This window comes from Puma concolor, chromosome C2 (genome assembly GCF_028749965.1).
Source record: "Puma concolor isolate L17-30 chromosome C2, mPumCon1.1.hap2, whole genome shotgun sequence".
In the NCBI taxonomy this organism is placed as follows: domain Eukaryota; kingdom Metazoa; phylum Chordata; class Mammalia; order Carnivora; family Felidae; genus Puma; species Puma concolor.
This window is the reverse complement of record NC_141675.1, coordinates 51,629,080-51,645,031: the sequence shown is the minus strand read 5'-3', so window position 1 is coordinate 51,645,031 and position 15,952 is coordinate 51,629,080. Positions and strand designations below refer to the sequence as shown.

Genomic DNA, 15,952 nt, shown 5'->3' with positions numbered 1-15,952 from the left:
GAATAAAATCACAAGTCTGCAGAGGACAAACACATAAGTCAGCTAGGCACGTGGAAGGCTAGCAAAGACATTAAATCCCTCTGAGGAAAGCAAGCTTTTAAGAGAGCAGTTCTGACCACCCTGTAGCAGAGGACACAAGGCATTTACATAATAGGAAAGCCTCAGGAGGACAGTAGAGCTATTTAATTTGGTTAGGCTAATAGTATTCCATCCATTTACAGTGTAATAGAACCTTTCTCCTCTGCCTCTTAAACAGGAACACGTTGGCACGATGCCACAGGGCACATAAAACAGCGTCAGTCTTCTTGGTGTGTCCATTCAACTCAGCTATTGGGAGGGGGAAAGTTAATTAATTTACTGATAAGTAATTTAAGACTTTATTTTTCTATTAAAACCAATACAGCTGCACCATGGAATATAATTCAGGATTTGCATATACTGTTAAGATAAAATATAAAACCGAAACAGTGCCGGAGCAAAGGGCTGAGGGATTAAGCCCTCTCCCATATTTCCCACCAGCCACCTACGAAGCCAACCTAACAAAAATAATGTTTTGATATGGATAATGGATCCTCAATTTTGTGCAAAGTGTAAATAACAGACAAACTCCCCTACAACTTTCCTATCAACCACGCTGTCCCTTGCGTACCCCTTCTTTTTAGAAATTCTGGAGTTGCCATTAGATGTAAGAAAATGTTGGACCGCTTCAGGCCCCACCCCCGAGCCCTGGGGCCTAGCTCTGGGGCCCACGATCACTGTCCTCTGCACTTAAGAGAAGTCCCTTGGAAGGGTTTGACATAGTTGCTCTTTTGCAAGATGGGCTCAGAGAGGTTTTCTCAATGCTCCCTCCTTGTCCTTAGCACTGAGTCTGAGTACTGGCCATCCTGCTCCCATATCCCTTTTTTTCCAGTCTCTGAATGCTACATAGCAGGCAGATCAGCTTATGTGCTTTGTGCTTTGTGTTCCTGGAACAGGATCTGGACCAGGTACAGCTCCATCTGGAAGAAGTGAGATTCTTTGATGTATTTGGCTTCAGCGAAGCAGCAGGAGCATGGCAATGCTTCATGTGCAACAACCCCGAGAAAGCGACCGGTGAGAGACCCCTCCCTTCCTCTTGCTGCTCAGAATCACTTGTGCCCCTGGGGTTTACAGGGACCTATGAGCCCTGCCATTCTAACTGGCCTTCTTCTTGCATGAACGTCCTAAGTTGTAATAATGCACAGAGGTATGCCTGGTGGCCTCTGCCTCATGGTGAGAGAGGTATTTCCCCAGAGTGGGAGTGAGAGAAAGGGAAGATGTTGAAAGGGAGAGAAACATAAACCAGAAACGAGCAAAAGAAACAACAACTTATGTGTAGTCATCAAGAAAGTAGTACTGGCTATTTTGTCCTGAAAGCATTCATTTCAGTCCAGATGACCCTGAGGGTTAGAGAAAAAGAGGTGTTCTGTCAAAAACCTCAAAGAAAGGAGATGCCGCTAAAGGAGTGAATGCATGCACAACCCTGTCATCTCGTGGTCACCCCTTACACTTTCAAAAAACATTTTTTTAATGTTTATTTATTTTCAAGAGAGAAAGAGACAGAGCATGAGTGGGGGAGGGGCAGAGAGAAGGAGACACAGAATCTGAAGCAGGCTCCAGACTCTGAGCTGTCAGCACAGAGCCCGACGTGGGCTTGAACCCACACACCCTGAGATCATGACCTGAGCCAAAGTCGTACCCTTAACTGATTGAGCCCCCCAGGTGCCCTACCCCTTACACTTTTGCTTGTGATTCTGCTGTGAAACGCTTCAAGAGTGAGGAATTAATTGAGGAATGCCTTCCTAGCTATTATTCATCCTTTCCCTCCGTTTCTGCTGCCCAAAGAATTTGGTCTACTGACTTTGCCTAAAAATAACAATTAGTGAATATAAGCCAAGCCCTGTGCTAAACATGTCAGCTATAGCTCATTAACATTTACAATGATCTTATCAGGTTGGTACTGATATTATCTCCATTTTACTTATGGGGAAACTGAGGTACAGAGCAATTTGATTAACTGAGGTCAGACAGGTAATAAATGAATAGCAGCAGATTTTGAACTCAGTCTGACTGCAGGGCCCATGCTCTTAACCACTCCACCATTCTGCCTTCCTGGTTACACTTGCTCCAATCTGACCAGTGGAGTTAGGTTGATAATAAGTCTGTTTTCACAAATTATACTGTCCTTGCAAATGGAGTATTTCATCACTCATTTGCCTTCTGAGGACAAAGAGTACTCACCACTGACAGTGCTCGAGAACTGCAGTTTCAACCAAGAGAACAACGATAAAACACTGCTGAGCCCAAAGCCACTTTGTAGATGAGCCACTCTCTAGAGAGCCACAGATTACACCACCTGTACCCGTTCCTTTCGTTTTAGGATGTTGAGCATCTTAAAGATTACCCATTGTGGCAAGTCTGTTTTCTTGCTAACTGCCAAGAAGTTAAGACTGAATGGAAGAAAGCCTGTTGATTTGGCCAGATGGAGCTGTGAGGGGCTCATGGAGAGGCGCCAGCTAAATTGTATTCGCCCACGGAAAAGTTGTGGATGGAAGAGGCTGGCAGTGCAGGATGGCAGGCTTTGTGAGGCGCACATTGTTGGCTGATTACAGAGTCTGCGCTGAGCTGATGCCAGAGTGAACACCCCAATTTTTAAAAAGTTAATTTGAGCAAATAAGGAATTGGGGAATTGAATGTCTCCGTTATAAAACTTTCTCATTAGACCTTATTCCACCTATGGAAAAACAGCATAAAAGAAACTTTATTTGAGAGCATGGCGAAGTAGGGTGCTCATCTTAGATGGCTCTGAGAGACCCTTAAGAATTCTCATTCCAAGTAAGCTGAGTCCTTAGCTCAATAAGCATTTAATCAAATCTGGCCAAAGGAGGCCTCAGAAGAGGGGCTGAAAGTTAAAAACACAAAGTGTTCCTTTAATATATGTTTTCTCAAATTCTCTGCCATACACGTGAAAAGAACAGTTTGCACATTTACTCTTTCTTACTTGTGTTTCTCACAGTTAAATATAGACTGAGAACATATAGCAATAAAAATTCAAACAAGGCCAAATATTTTATAGCGGAACATATTGAATCAAAATGCTTGGCCCTAAAAACTTCAGTGTGCTTAGCTTTCTTTGTTCATTTCCTTTTGCTACATGAAAGGGGATGTGAGTCTGAGAGAAATCCTATGTTCAACTATTATTTTCACCAAAAACTCTTGATTCCCTGAAAAATGTTTGTAGGTTGTTGATCTCATCTTATTTTTATATAAGCATCTAGATTATACATTTCACAGAAATGAAAGGTCTAACATAATGCTGCCGACACATATTATTCATGGAGACAATATTTACATTCGTGTTCTTAAATTTTAAAGATGATCGAGACATAGGAATAAATATTTTATTATTTGGTTATGCACAGCAAACGTAGTACCTGAATCCTACATTTCATTTACGTAATGTATGTTTGTCGTATTGGTTGAATGTCTTCTGCAGGCCAAGACTTGGGATAAAATATGAGAAAGGTGGAATATCTCTGCTCTGAAGGGGTTCATAATCCAGTTAGGGCCAGAAGGCATATATGGAAAAGTCTAGCATACTTCCTTGTATGTTTATAGCAGGGAATGAATACTTGCTGAGTGAGTGAATGAATGAATAATATTTGGAAATGACAAAATCAAATATGCCTCAAATATTAAAGTAAGATGTTTCAAGATTGTGATTATGTATTAATCAAATCAAATACATCACTATACCATACCCAGTGCGTTGTAAATCTGGTAAATGAAGATGGGGCTTCTTTCCTCCCTGAGATAAGTCAATATATAAAAAACAAATAGCCCCCAGCTTAGCCCCTGACAGACTGTACCTGAGTCTTGTTACTGCTCTGGATTTAATCAGTGCCCTCAGAGTCCAGATTCCCCTCACGGGGTTCAACCTCTGAGAGGATGGGTTTAAAGAAGTAGGATAGGGGAGCCTAAGACAAAAGAAATTTTTTAAAAAACTGTATTATTTTTTAAGTACTGACAAATGGTAAAATAATTGCTGTCAAGTATTCATTGTTCCAATATAAAACAAAAAGTGTGGGGCGCCTGGGTGGCGCAGTCGGTTAAGCGTCCGACTTCAGCCAGGTCACGATCTCGCGGTCCGTGAGTTCGAGCCCCGCGTCGGGCTCTGGGCTGATGGCTCAGAGCCTGGAGCCTGTTTCTGATTCTGTGTCTCCCTCTCTCTCTGCCCCTCCCCCGTTCATGCTCTGTCTCTCTCTGTCCCAAAAATAAATAAACGTTGAAAAAAAAAATTTAAAAAAAAAAATAAAACAAAAAGTGCTGTTTAGCATCTCCATAAATGAGAAATAAAACATGAGGCATTTTATAAAATTTCAATTAGACATCAGGAAAGACGTCCTACAATATAAATGCTCCTTAACAGTGTGTAAGACCAAACTAGGGGACCCATTCAGAAATTGACAGCAAATCATCTGGCTTACATGGTCACCTAAGTACATTCCCTTTTTCAGATTAAAGTCTTATCACCCACCAGCACTCCTAGCAACATACAGACATTCACAGGCATTTAATATCTGATAGTCAGTAAAATATACTTTGAATCCATTAGATGCAGATAAACTTAGAAAAAACTGAATGCTACAGCAGTCTAAAGTCTAAAAATGAAATTATTATAATTGCTGTCATTTATCATACCAACAATGAGCTGAGTATTTTTCTTATTATTATCGACTCCATTTTATAGATGAGGAGGCTGAAACACAAAGAGGTCAAGTAATTTTCCCAAGGTCACATAGCCACCAAGTGGTAGAACCAAGATTCAGTGCAGCCTAATTCCTGAACCTGAGATTTCAACCTCTTAGGCAAATCCAAATTGAGGACATTGAGTATTGGAAATTCCAATTATATTCCAAGTATATTCCCATTCCAAGTACTGGAAATTCTACAGTGTTATAATATCTACCTCTCTGATGACTTATTCTACTTAAAGAAGAACAGGGGCTTTGTTATGATAATGTGTGGGAAATCATCACATGCAGGAAATAGGTACGTAGAAGCTATTTCTAATCCTTCCAATTGCTGACTCAGTTTCTGATAATCATTTTATAAAAGTACAGAGTAGACGATTAGAAAATCACTGTAATAACTCAAGAGTCCTCTGAGATTTGCCTGGTGGTGTTTATTGCCAATCCTATTACTCCACATGAATGAGAGAATAGAGATTGAGCAAGTGGATAGAACAGAACAGAACTTGCTTCTGGAAAACCAAGCAAATCCCCTTTATCAGTTGCCCTCATGTCTTGGAACTGCTAGTGCATGTTAGCAGTAACAGTTAGTCAGCATCATCCTGGAACACATCTGGCTTTAGTCACATTTGTTAAAAGGAGGAGGAAGGACTAGGTCGTGACTTTCACTCTTATTTCTCAAGACACGTGGGATGCCTATGTTCTTACACCCTAGAAAAAATAACTTCGAGACATCTCGGTTTTGGCATTCATGTCCTCCTCTATAAATCTGAGCACTCCCCAGTGTGATTACTCTCTTAGTCACTAGATATTTAGATGTTGAATGTGATCGTCTGTAAGAGGTCTCCTTAGGTTATAAAAGAAAATGAAAGCATTTTTTTCAGCCTTCTATCACGATTCCTCTTTAGAACGTGATTTCAAATATTTGTGCTATAGAAGCAGGCTCCATTATACGGGCAAGTGGAGATGGTTGCAAAATGATATGAAGAAAAGAAAGAGCTCTCCCAGGAGATTTTCTTCACACACCGCAAACTGGTAATAGCCATTGTGTCTCTCCTTTGCCGGACACCTTCAGTGTGGGCTAGATAACTTTCCACTCCAAATACCAATGTGAAAATGGGCTCAATGGCCTCTGAGGACCCAATCTATGGGCCACAAATACCTCTGTGAGTCCATTAGTATGGAAACATTGAATGTCATTATCAACTTTCACAGTAATTTGAACGTAACAAAAAAGAAAACTCCATTTTGGATTTATGTAGTGGCTAGGTTTGCCCTGTGATGCCTTCCCTCCTACTATGTATGTTAGAATATTGTCTTATGTCCTACACATGGGTAGAGTCCCAAAAGTAGGACAGTGCTTATGTAGGATAACCTCACATTTTCACATTTACCTACTGTTAGAGACTACTGAATATGCATTCACTGCATAAAATTGAACGCCAGCTTGTTGTTCGAAGATATTTTCAATTATTTAATGACAAAATAAATACATACATAGTGACTCAGATTAATTATTATCCTGAAATCTTTTTTCTTTTCCCTCTCTTCGCATTTTCCTGTTCTATGCCTTTCTGACATGGGCATGCCTCTCTCTTTTAAACCTTCCCACACACTCACAGCTCACTTGCTCTCTCTCTCTCTCTCTCTCTCTCTCTCTCTCTCTCTCTCTCACACACACACACACACACACACACACACACACATGCATACATGGAAACACCACTACCCCCAGATAATAAATTCCTCTCCTCTGTTGTTTCTATTCTCCCACACTTCAGCACACACAGCATGTTGCTACTAATCTTCCCTGACTGGACAGTGAACAGGAGAAGAGGAAGTATGGGTTATTCATCTTTGTATGCCCTACACAGTACTCAGTACCCAGTACATAGTAGTGTTTAACAAGTATTTGATGTATGGATACCAAGTAATTCGTGGATTATGTAAATGATAGGGTGAGTATGGAAGATTTGTTTTGAAATGCAACTTTAAAATCCAACACCTTCTTAAAATTAAATAGACACTGAACTGAAACCTTAAAGTAGCAACTTTTGCAAAATAAATCTTTATAAGAAGAAAATGTTGCTGTGCACAGGATTTTAACATCCTATGGATACCCAATTTCAATATTTTAATAAGAGGTTTCAATACACACATATACACAGAGTCCATAGTAAACGCGCTAAGAACATGTCAGCCTCGATGGGAAATAAACTAAGCTCAGTAACCTAGCACCCTTCGGGGCTAATTTCTATTCTTTATCTCCCGTCCCTTTCCTGATCCTTCTGCCTTATCATATTGGGTTAATAATCTTATCCTGACATAGGGTAAAAGTGTCTGATGGCCTTATACTTGTAGCCAAGCATTAGTCAGCCCATGGTTCTCCACAAACAAATCATCACACATGGGAATGTGTCCTTTTCACTTGGAGAATAAGCTGAGTCAAGCCAGTCTATGGAGCAGAAGCATGCTTTCAAAAGGCAGACTAAAATGAGTAAACCAGTCTCTTAACACTACACCACCTTAAGATAACATTGATTTAAAGAATTTTATGTAGTTCTAAAATAAAGCGCTTAAAATATTTCAGGAGAGCTGTGGCCATCACCTTGCAGAGTAACCCTAACGTTTTGTTCAACTATATAACTAACGTTAGGAAAGGAAAGAAATGTGTTTTTCAGCCACAAACTCATCTATGTAAATGACATATAGGTGCCTTTAGCAGCCACAGAGAATAAAGTCATCCAATATCTCAAGAGGATGGTAATATTTTGCATAGGTGGGATCTCATCCTTCCCACCTTCTCCTATAGATTACCCTCTTCCCTATTCAGTTTTTTCCTCCCAATTGATTCCTCCCATTGGCTTTTAAACACACTCAAGTGGCTTATCCTTTCCTTTTCCTCCACCTACTGCTCTACCTCTCATCCTCTCTTTATTTGTTTTTAGTAATAATAAAAAGAGCATGGGACACCTGGGTGGCTCAATCGGTTGAGCGGCCGACTTCAGCTCAGGTCATGATCTCAGGGTTTGTGAGTTCAAGCCCCGCATCGGGCTCTGTGCTGACAGCTCAGTCTTCTGATTCTGTGTCTCCCTCTCTCTCTGCCCCTCCTCCACTCATGCTCTGTCTCTGTCTTGTTATGCCCAGAATTTGTGATCCCCAAAGACCACCAGGGAGCCGAGTCCGATGCAAAAGCAAAGAGCCTTTATTTGAGCTAGCTCGAGCTCAATCCCCTACCTGCACCAACGCAGCAGTGAGATACCGGGGAGAGAGAGCGAGTTCCAAAAGCATAAAGGTTTTATTGGGGCCTAGGGGCAGTTGGTGAGGTAATGGCTGTGGCCTCAGCTGATTGGCTGGGGAAGGGTTAGAGTCCTGTTACGCAGGTCGCCGGGCATGGTTTGATTGGGAAGTTTGAACGGGTGAGTGGGAGGTTACTCAAGGGGAGGAGGCGTGGTCAAGGTGGAGGACACAGAACAAGATGGAGTCGGCCAGGGTAGGTCCGCCCTTTCATTCCTCCCTTGTCATGTAGCTTACGGACCCAATCATGGTACCGGCTGCATTTATGGTGACAAGGGGAACAGAGTTTGGAGGTTTACACAAAGTTCTGGGAACCAAGTGTCCCTGGGGTGGCTCTGGGAGGTCTGATTAAGTATTGTCCCTGAGCTGGTGTCTATGATCTGCCAGGTGATGTTTTGGGGGGCGTGGGGACTCCCGGCAGCATGAGCAATGACAAGCAGAGTTAACAGAGTTACCAATATTAGGTGGGCCAAATGTGCTGTAGCTTGAGCTTGAGCGGGTTGTGTTGGTCCCAATTTACGGCCCATCTCGTGACGAAGTCCTTCCGGATCAAGGAGGGGTCCGCTGGCCAAACGTGGGTGTGATGGACCCCGGTCGCGATGCCGTCTACTTTGAGAGCGGTGGTGGTTGTCAGCACCACGATGTAGGGTACCTTCCAGCGCGGCTCGAGGGTCTCTCGGTGGTGCCTCTTGACGTAGACCCAGTCTCCCGGCCTGTACTGATGAGGTGTCAGAGTCTGACCAGCCTCGTAGATGGCACGGAGGCGTGGCCAAATGTCCTCGTGCGCCCTCTGGAGCCCTCTAAAGGAAAGAAAAAGTTCTTGATCTTAAAACTCAGCAAGAAGTTCAGCTCAAAGGTTGGGAATAATAAGGGGTGGCCTGCCAAACATGATCTCATAGGGAGTAAAATCCAAGGTGTAAGGAGTGTTCCTAACCCGGTAAAGGGCATACGGTAGGAGAGTCACCCAGTCCCTGCCAGTCTCCATGGTTAATTTGGTAAGGGTCTCTTTTAGGGTTCTATTCATTCTTTCTACCTGTCCTGAGCTCTGGGGCCTATAAGCACAATGTAATTTCCAGTTTGCCCCCACCGCCTTGGCTACTGCCTGTGTTACCTGCGAGATAAAAGCTGGTCCATTGTCTGATCCTACCATGGCAGGAAAACCATACCTGGGTAAGATGTCTTCTAGTAGCTTCTTAGCCACCGTCTGAGCCTTTTCATGCTTGGTTGGGTATGCCTCCACCCAGCCAGAGGTGTCTGTAAATACGAAAAGATATTTATAACCATACTTTCCTGGTTTGACTTCAGTGAAGTCGACTTCCCATTGGGCTCCCGGTCTGGTGCCTCTGAGCCTGGTTCCTTTTTTATTTGAGGTGGCTCTCACGTTGGTGAGTTGGCAGGTCTTGCAGGCAGATATAACCTGCTCTATTTTGGTGTCCTGTTGGTGAATCTTGATTCTGGCATGTCGGATTAAGTCTTTTAATTTTCGGGCCCCCATGTGAGTAGACCGATGCATGTGCTCTAATATTGAGACTCCGAGCCGGTCTGGCAGCACGAGCTCCTTGTTGGGTGTATACCACCATCCCTTTATCTCCTGGGCCATGGGGAGTTTCTTGATCCGCTGTAACTCCCCCGGGAGTATTTGGGCTGGTCTGGTAAAACTGGGTCTCCCAGGTCTGGTAGTTGTATGGTCATGGTGGGGACTGAAGTAAGGGCTACTGCCTTGGCTGCCTGGTCAGCCTTTTGATTACCTCTAGCTAGTGGGTTATCAGCTTTTTGGTGCCCTTGGCAGTGGATAATGGCTACCTTGGCAGGAAGCCATAAGGCTGTAAGCAGGTTAAGTATCTCCTGCTTATTTTTTATAGTCCGTCCTTCTGCCGTCAGTAACCCCCACTCCTGATAAATTATCCCATGAATATGAGCTGTGGCAAACGCATAATGGCTGTTTGTGTAGATGTTAAGCCGTTTTCCAGCTCCCAGCGTCAGCGCCTTGGTGAGGGCTATGAGCTCCACTCATTGGGCTGACATTCCGGAGGGTAGAGCCTCCGTCCATACGGTGTCCGTTTCAGTGACCACCACTGCACCCGCATACCTGTGTCCGTCTCGCACAAAGCTGCTGCCATCGGTGAACCAAGTAGCCTCGGCATCGGGGAGGGGCCGGTCGGTCAGGTCCGTCCGGAATCCATGTACTTGTTTCAGGATTCCCACACGGTCATGTAGTGGAGCACCTAGGTCAGGGTCGGGCAGCAGGGTTGCAGGATTGAGGGCTGCACTGGGGTGGAACCGCACACGTGGAGGGTTGAGTAGGAGGCTCTGGTAATGAGTCATACATGTGTTGCTCATCCATCTATCAGGAGGCTGTTTCAGGACCCCTTCAATGGTGTGTGGGGTCGTGATCCAGACCTCCTGCCCTAGGGTCAGTTTGTCTGCGTCCTTGACTAGGAGTGCGGTCGCCACAATAATTCTTAGGCATGGCGGCCAGCTGGCAGCCACTGGGTCTAGTTTCTTGGACAGGTAAGCCACCGGGCGGTTCCAAGGGCCTAAGGCTTGAGTTAGAACCCCTTTTGCTATTCCCTTATGTTCGTCTACAAAGAGGTGGAAGGGCTTCGTAATGTCTGGTAGGCCCAGGGCTGGGGCACTTAGGAGGGCCTTTTTTAACTGATTAAAGGCAGTTTCTTCTTTTTCAGCCCATTTAAATGTTTTCCCCTCTTTGGTAGCTTCATATAGGGGCCTGGCGATCTCAGCAAAACCTGGAACACAGAGGCAGCAGTAGCCGGCTGATCCTAGGAATTCCCTTACTTCGGGAGGTGGGAGTAGGGATCTTTAGGACAGTTTCTTTTCTGGCATCTGATAACCACCGCTGTCTGCCCTCCAGTATATATCCCAGGTAACTTACCCTCTCCCTGCATATCTGAGCCTTCTTCGCAGATGCCCGGTACCCTAAGGCCCCCAGGGTAGCCAGCAGGTCCTGGGTCCCTCGCTCACAGTCTTTGGCCGTGTCGGCAGCAATCAGGATGTCATCTACGTACTGTAGGACGGTGAGGCCAGGGTGCTCCCTTCTGTACTCACCCAGGTCCTCGTGTAGTGCCTCGTCGAAGATGGTGGGCGAATTTTTGAATCCCTGAGGCAGCCGTGTCCAGGTGAGTTGCCCACTGTAGCCCTCCTCCGGATCATGCCACTCGAAGGCGAACAAGGGTTGGCTCTGGGGTGCCAGCGGCAGACTGAAGAAGGCATCCTTTAAATCTAGTACAGTATACCAGACCCTGGAGGGCGCCAAGGAGCTCAAGAGAGTATATGGGTTGGGAACAGTTGGGTGTATGTCCATGACCCTCTTATTTACCTCCCGGAGGTCTTGTACGTGTCGGTAGTCATTTGTGTGAGGTTTTTTGACCGGCAGTAGGGGAGGTGTTCCAGGGAGACTGGCAAGGAACTAGTACCCCTAGGCATCGTAGTCTCCGGATGTGTGGCTGGATCCCCTTCCCGGCCTCCTGAGACATGGGGTATTGTTTGATCCTTACCGGACTCTCTCCTGGCTCGAGCTCTACCAGGACCGGAGTCCTGTAAGTGGCTAGTCCTACCCACCAACCCCCCTCCCCCCCCCCACCCCGTCTCGGCCCAAACCAAGGGGAATTCTTGTAGCCATCCGTCTATATTATTCTCTCTCGGGAGTGCCTCCTGGTGGAGGAGGTATTCATCCTCCAGTTTCATGGTCAGGACCTGGATGGGGTGGCCCTTGCCATCGGTGACCTGAGGCCCCCCTTGTCTGAAAGTTATCTGAGCCCCAATCTTGGTCAGTAAGTCCCGTCCTAACAGCGGGTAGGGGCATTCTGGTATTACCATAAAGGAGTGGGATACCTGGCCCGTCCCCAAATCTACCGTTCTTTGGGTAGTCCATGAATACTGGCTCATACCAGTCGTCCCTTGTACCCAGGACTTCTTGCTGGCTAGTTTTCCTTGTGGGGTGCGGAGGACCGAATGTTGTGCTCCGGTGTCGACAAGGAAGTCAACAGGGGTCCCCTCCACTTTAAGAGTTACCCTGGGTTCGGGGAGAGGGTCCGAACCCCGACTCCCCTAATCGCTTAGTTCATCTAGCTCTAGGACTTTTACTGGATCAGTCTTCCTTCCCTTCCCGCCAGCCCTTTTCGGACAATCTCGGGCCCAATGCCCTATCTCCTTGCAGTATGCACATTGATCTTTCTGCAGCCTCTGCTTCCCCCCCCCCCCCCCCCCCCCGCTTGGTGGTTCCTTTACCTTTTCTTGCGTCGTCTGCCAGCTGCTGGAGACGGCGGTCTTGTCCCTTGGGGAAGTCAGCAGTGGTAGCTAGTAGTATTCTGGCCAGGTCTCGAGTCTGCTTACTGCTGGCAGCTGCCATGGCGGGAGCCTGCTTGTCCTCAGGAGGCTCCCAGTTATTATATACCTTTTTGGCTACCACCAATATGTCCTGCAGACTTTTTTCTCCTAGTCTATTTATTTTCTGTAATTTTCTCCTAATGTCTATGGCCGATTGGTTTACAAAGGCCATGATAACAGCTGCCTTGCTTTCCAGAGCCTCTGGATCCATGGGGGTATAGGTACGGAATGCCTCCATGATCCGTTCTAAAAAGGCAGCCAGAGATTCATCTTTTCCCTGTCATACATTTCCTACCTTGGCCAAATTGGTTGGCTTTCTAGCAGCCATTCGGAGACCCCCCCCCCCATTAGAGTCTGGCAGTAGACCCGGAGCCTCTCCTTACCTTCTGCCATGTTGAAATCCCACTAGAGCCAAGTTAAGGGGAAGGAGGCATCTATATGAGTCTGGTTGGTGGTGGGATTCCTGTCTGTACCCAGAACTAGTTTTCAGGCCCCATTGAGGATTCTTTCTCTTTCTTCAGTCGTGAACAGGACGTGCAAAAGCTGCTGGCAATCATCCCACGTGGGCTGGTGGGTAAAAAGAACAGAGTCTAATAAATCAATAAGCCCTGCCAGTTTCTTGGAAAACTTAGGATTCTGAGCTTTCCAATTGTAGAGGTCACTAGTGGCAAAAGGCCAATAGTGATGGGGCTGATTCCCCTCCGCGTCTGGGGATCCGGTGGCTCTCGGGGGCAGAATAGTGGAGTCGGCGGCAGAGGCGGATTGCTCCCTCCAAGTCCTTTGTCTGGTAAAGGGAGGGTTTCCCACTGGAGTGTTTCCGCCTCCCGCTCTCGGAACAGCGTCTTCCTCCCCCGGAGGGGGAGGATGGTGTTCTTCCGGCATCCTAGGGGGGTTATACAGGGGAGGAAAAATTAATTCTTCTTCAGTCCCCCCCTGTAGGACAGGGTAGAGGGGTGTTGAAGGCCGGGTAAGACTTTTCTTGTTTTCCTTCTTTGTCCCCTGCAAAGCAAGAATGGGTTTTGGCTCCAGAGGGAGTGGGGCTAGGAAGGGCTTAAGCCAAGAGGGTGGGTCTTCTACAAGGTCCTGCCAAGTGATAATGTAAGGGAGCTGATCAAGATGGCCCGTCTTAGGCCAAGAGATGATACTCCTGACTCAGTGGATGGTAGGGAGGTCGAAGGTCCCCTCTGGTGGCCATCCGACATTGAAAGTTGGCCACTCGCTAGAACAAAAAACCTGCCACCGGCCTTTTCAGACTTCCACACTGAGGTTGTTAGCTCTTCCCCTCACATCCTTAAAGTGATCAATCATAATACTTAGAGGAGTAGTCGGAGTCTGTCCCATAACGTCCATCCAGTAAGTCCACAGAACAAAACAGAGAAACACAAAGACAAACAGAGGGCCCCTAGAAAGTCTTCCAACTCCATGGAAGCAAAACTGAAAGCTAGCTTAGACCTTTGAGGGGATTCCACATCCCTCCAAAACTGATGAGAGGATTCCACGTCCCTCTTAAACCGAAAGCTAGACGAGGGCCTCACACCGACCGGCAGGAGTGACCCGCCTCGTCTCAGACCTTTGAGGGGATTCCACGTCCCTCCAGAACCGATGAGGGGATTCCACATCCCTCCAAAAGGGAGGATCAGAACATCTTCCGAAACTCCCAGCCTGTGTCCTCCGGTGCGTCCACTTAGACCGCGTTGGGCACTACCAGAATTCCAGAAATGAGCTCACACAGAAAAGACAGAACAAACAGACACTAACCGTGGCCAGTCAGGCTCTCCAGATCGGGGGTCCCTCAGGGATCTTGGGGATCCCTGGCCAAGCCCCCAAATGTTATGCCCAGAATTCGTGATCCCCAAAGACCACCAGGGAGCCAAGTCCGATGCAAAAGCAAAGAGCCTTTATTCGAGCTAAATTCCCTACCTGTGCCGACGCAGCGGTGAGATACTGGAGAGAGAGAGCGAGTTTCAAAAGCACAAAGGTTTTATTGGGGTCTAGGGGCAGTTGGTGAGGTAATGGCTGTGGCCTCAGCCGATTCGCTGGGGAAGGGTCGGAGTCCTGTTACACAGATCGCCGGGCATGTTTTGATTGGGAAGTTTGAACGGGTGAGTGGGAGGTTACTCAAGGGGAGGAGGCGTGGTCAAGGTGGAGGACACAGAACAAGATGGAGTCGGCCGGCGTAGGTCCGCCCTTTCAGTCTCCGAATAAATAAACATTAATATAAATAAATAAATAAAAATAAACATCGAAAAAATTTTTTAAAAAAATATAAGAATAGCAGCCACCATTTATTGAATATTTATTACGAACCAGCTCCATCTTAAGAAATTTACAGACAATACTTCATTTTTTGGGCTATTTATTTATAATTTAAATTCAAATTAATTATTAATTAAGCAATACAGTGTAGTCTTGGTTTCAGGAGTAGAAACTAGTGATTTCGTCACTTACATATAGCACCCAGTTCTTGTCTCAACAAGTTCCCTCCTTTATGCCCATCACCCATTTAGCCCATCCCCCCCATCTACCTCCCCTCTATCAAACTCCCTTTGTTCTCTGTATTTAAGAGTCTCTTATGGTTTGCCTCTCCTCTTTAAACAAAGGGAGGTGTCAATGTTCATTCTGCCTCTCTTTGCATCCTTCTCCATCTGACCTGACTCTACTCTGGCTTCTAAACCCATTGTCTCTGTGGACATTGGAGTTAGGCAAGTCTCTCGTGCACTGTGTACGCCACTGTCCTTGCGTTACTGCCTTTTCGCAGCACTCAATTCTGCTGACCAGTTGCTCCTTCTTCCAACATCTTCTCCCTGTAACCGTGTGATGCAGCACTCTGGTCTCCCTCCTACTCTCCAGATACCCCTTCCCAGCCCCCTTTCTGGGCCCACCTTCCTCCATCCAACTATTCACTGCTGAGAGCCCTCTCCTCCTTGCTGTACAGTCTCTCCCCAGCCAGTCTTCGCAGGGCCTGCAGCTTCAGCAGCCACTTCTATGAGACAACTCCCAAAGGAGTATCTGCAGTGCAGGCCTCTCCTCCCAACTCTGGATTTACATTTCCCACTGCCTACTTGGCTGCTTCAAAGGCACCTCAGGCTCATTTCATTTGAATTAAATTCATGAGAAGTGCCTATTCATGTTTTCTGCCCATTTCTTCACTGGATTATTTGTTTTTCTGAGAAACTTAACTGACGACCATGGGGGAGGGGAAGGAAAAAAAAAGGTTAGAGAGGGAGGGAGCCAAAACATAACAGACTCTTAAAAACTGAGAACAAACTGAGGGTGGATGGGGGATGGGAGGGAGGGGAGGGTGGGTGATGGGTATTGAGGAGGGCACCTGTTGGGATGAGCACTGGGTGTTGTATGGAAACCAATCTGACAATAAATTTCATATTTAAAAAAAAGAAAAAGAAAAAGAATTAAACTCATGATTATCCCTCCCTTGCCCCTGAAAAAAGTCTAGGTTTTCTTTTGGCATTTTCTATATGAGTAAACACAACATCAGTCATTCTGCCACACCAGTCAGAGACCCACTGCCCTCTCCCTAC

The 15,952-nt window shown here is 46.1% G+C and overlaps 2 protein-coding genes across 11 annotated transcripts in view; one reads left to right on the top strand and one right to left on the bottom strand.

Annotated features, from left to right (window-relative positions):
- Nucleotides 1–15,952, top strand: part of VEPH1 (ventricular zone expressed PH domain containing 1) — a 327,919-nt gene that overhangs the window by 290,233 nt on the left and 21,734 nt on the right. For 9 of the 10 annotated variants that reach the window (XM_086674592.1, XM_086674591.1, XM_086674590.1 and 6 more), the window contains one exon: nt 975–1,092. In XM_086674592.1, the coding sequence (XP_086530718.1) occupies nt 975–1,092 (118 nt within the window). Of the gene's footprint in view, nt 1–974; nt 1,093–2,398; nt 3,990–15,952 lie in introns of those variants that run through there. The other variant, XM_086674594.1, reaches the window with a different exon arrangement.
- LOC147577251 (uncharacterized) lies at nt 10,077–11,415 on the bottom strand. Its single transcript, XM_086675671.1, has 2 exons — nt 10,960–11,415; nt 10,077–10,813 (listed from the first exon to the last, which is right to left on the bottom strand). The coding sequence occupies exons 1-2, from the start codon at nt 10,970–10,972 to the stop codon at nt 10,077–10,079; spliced, it is 750 nt and encodes a 249-aa protein (XP_086531797.1). The 5' UTR covers nt 10,973–11,415.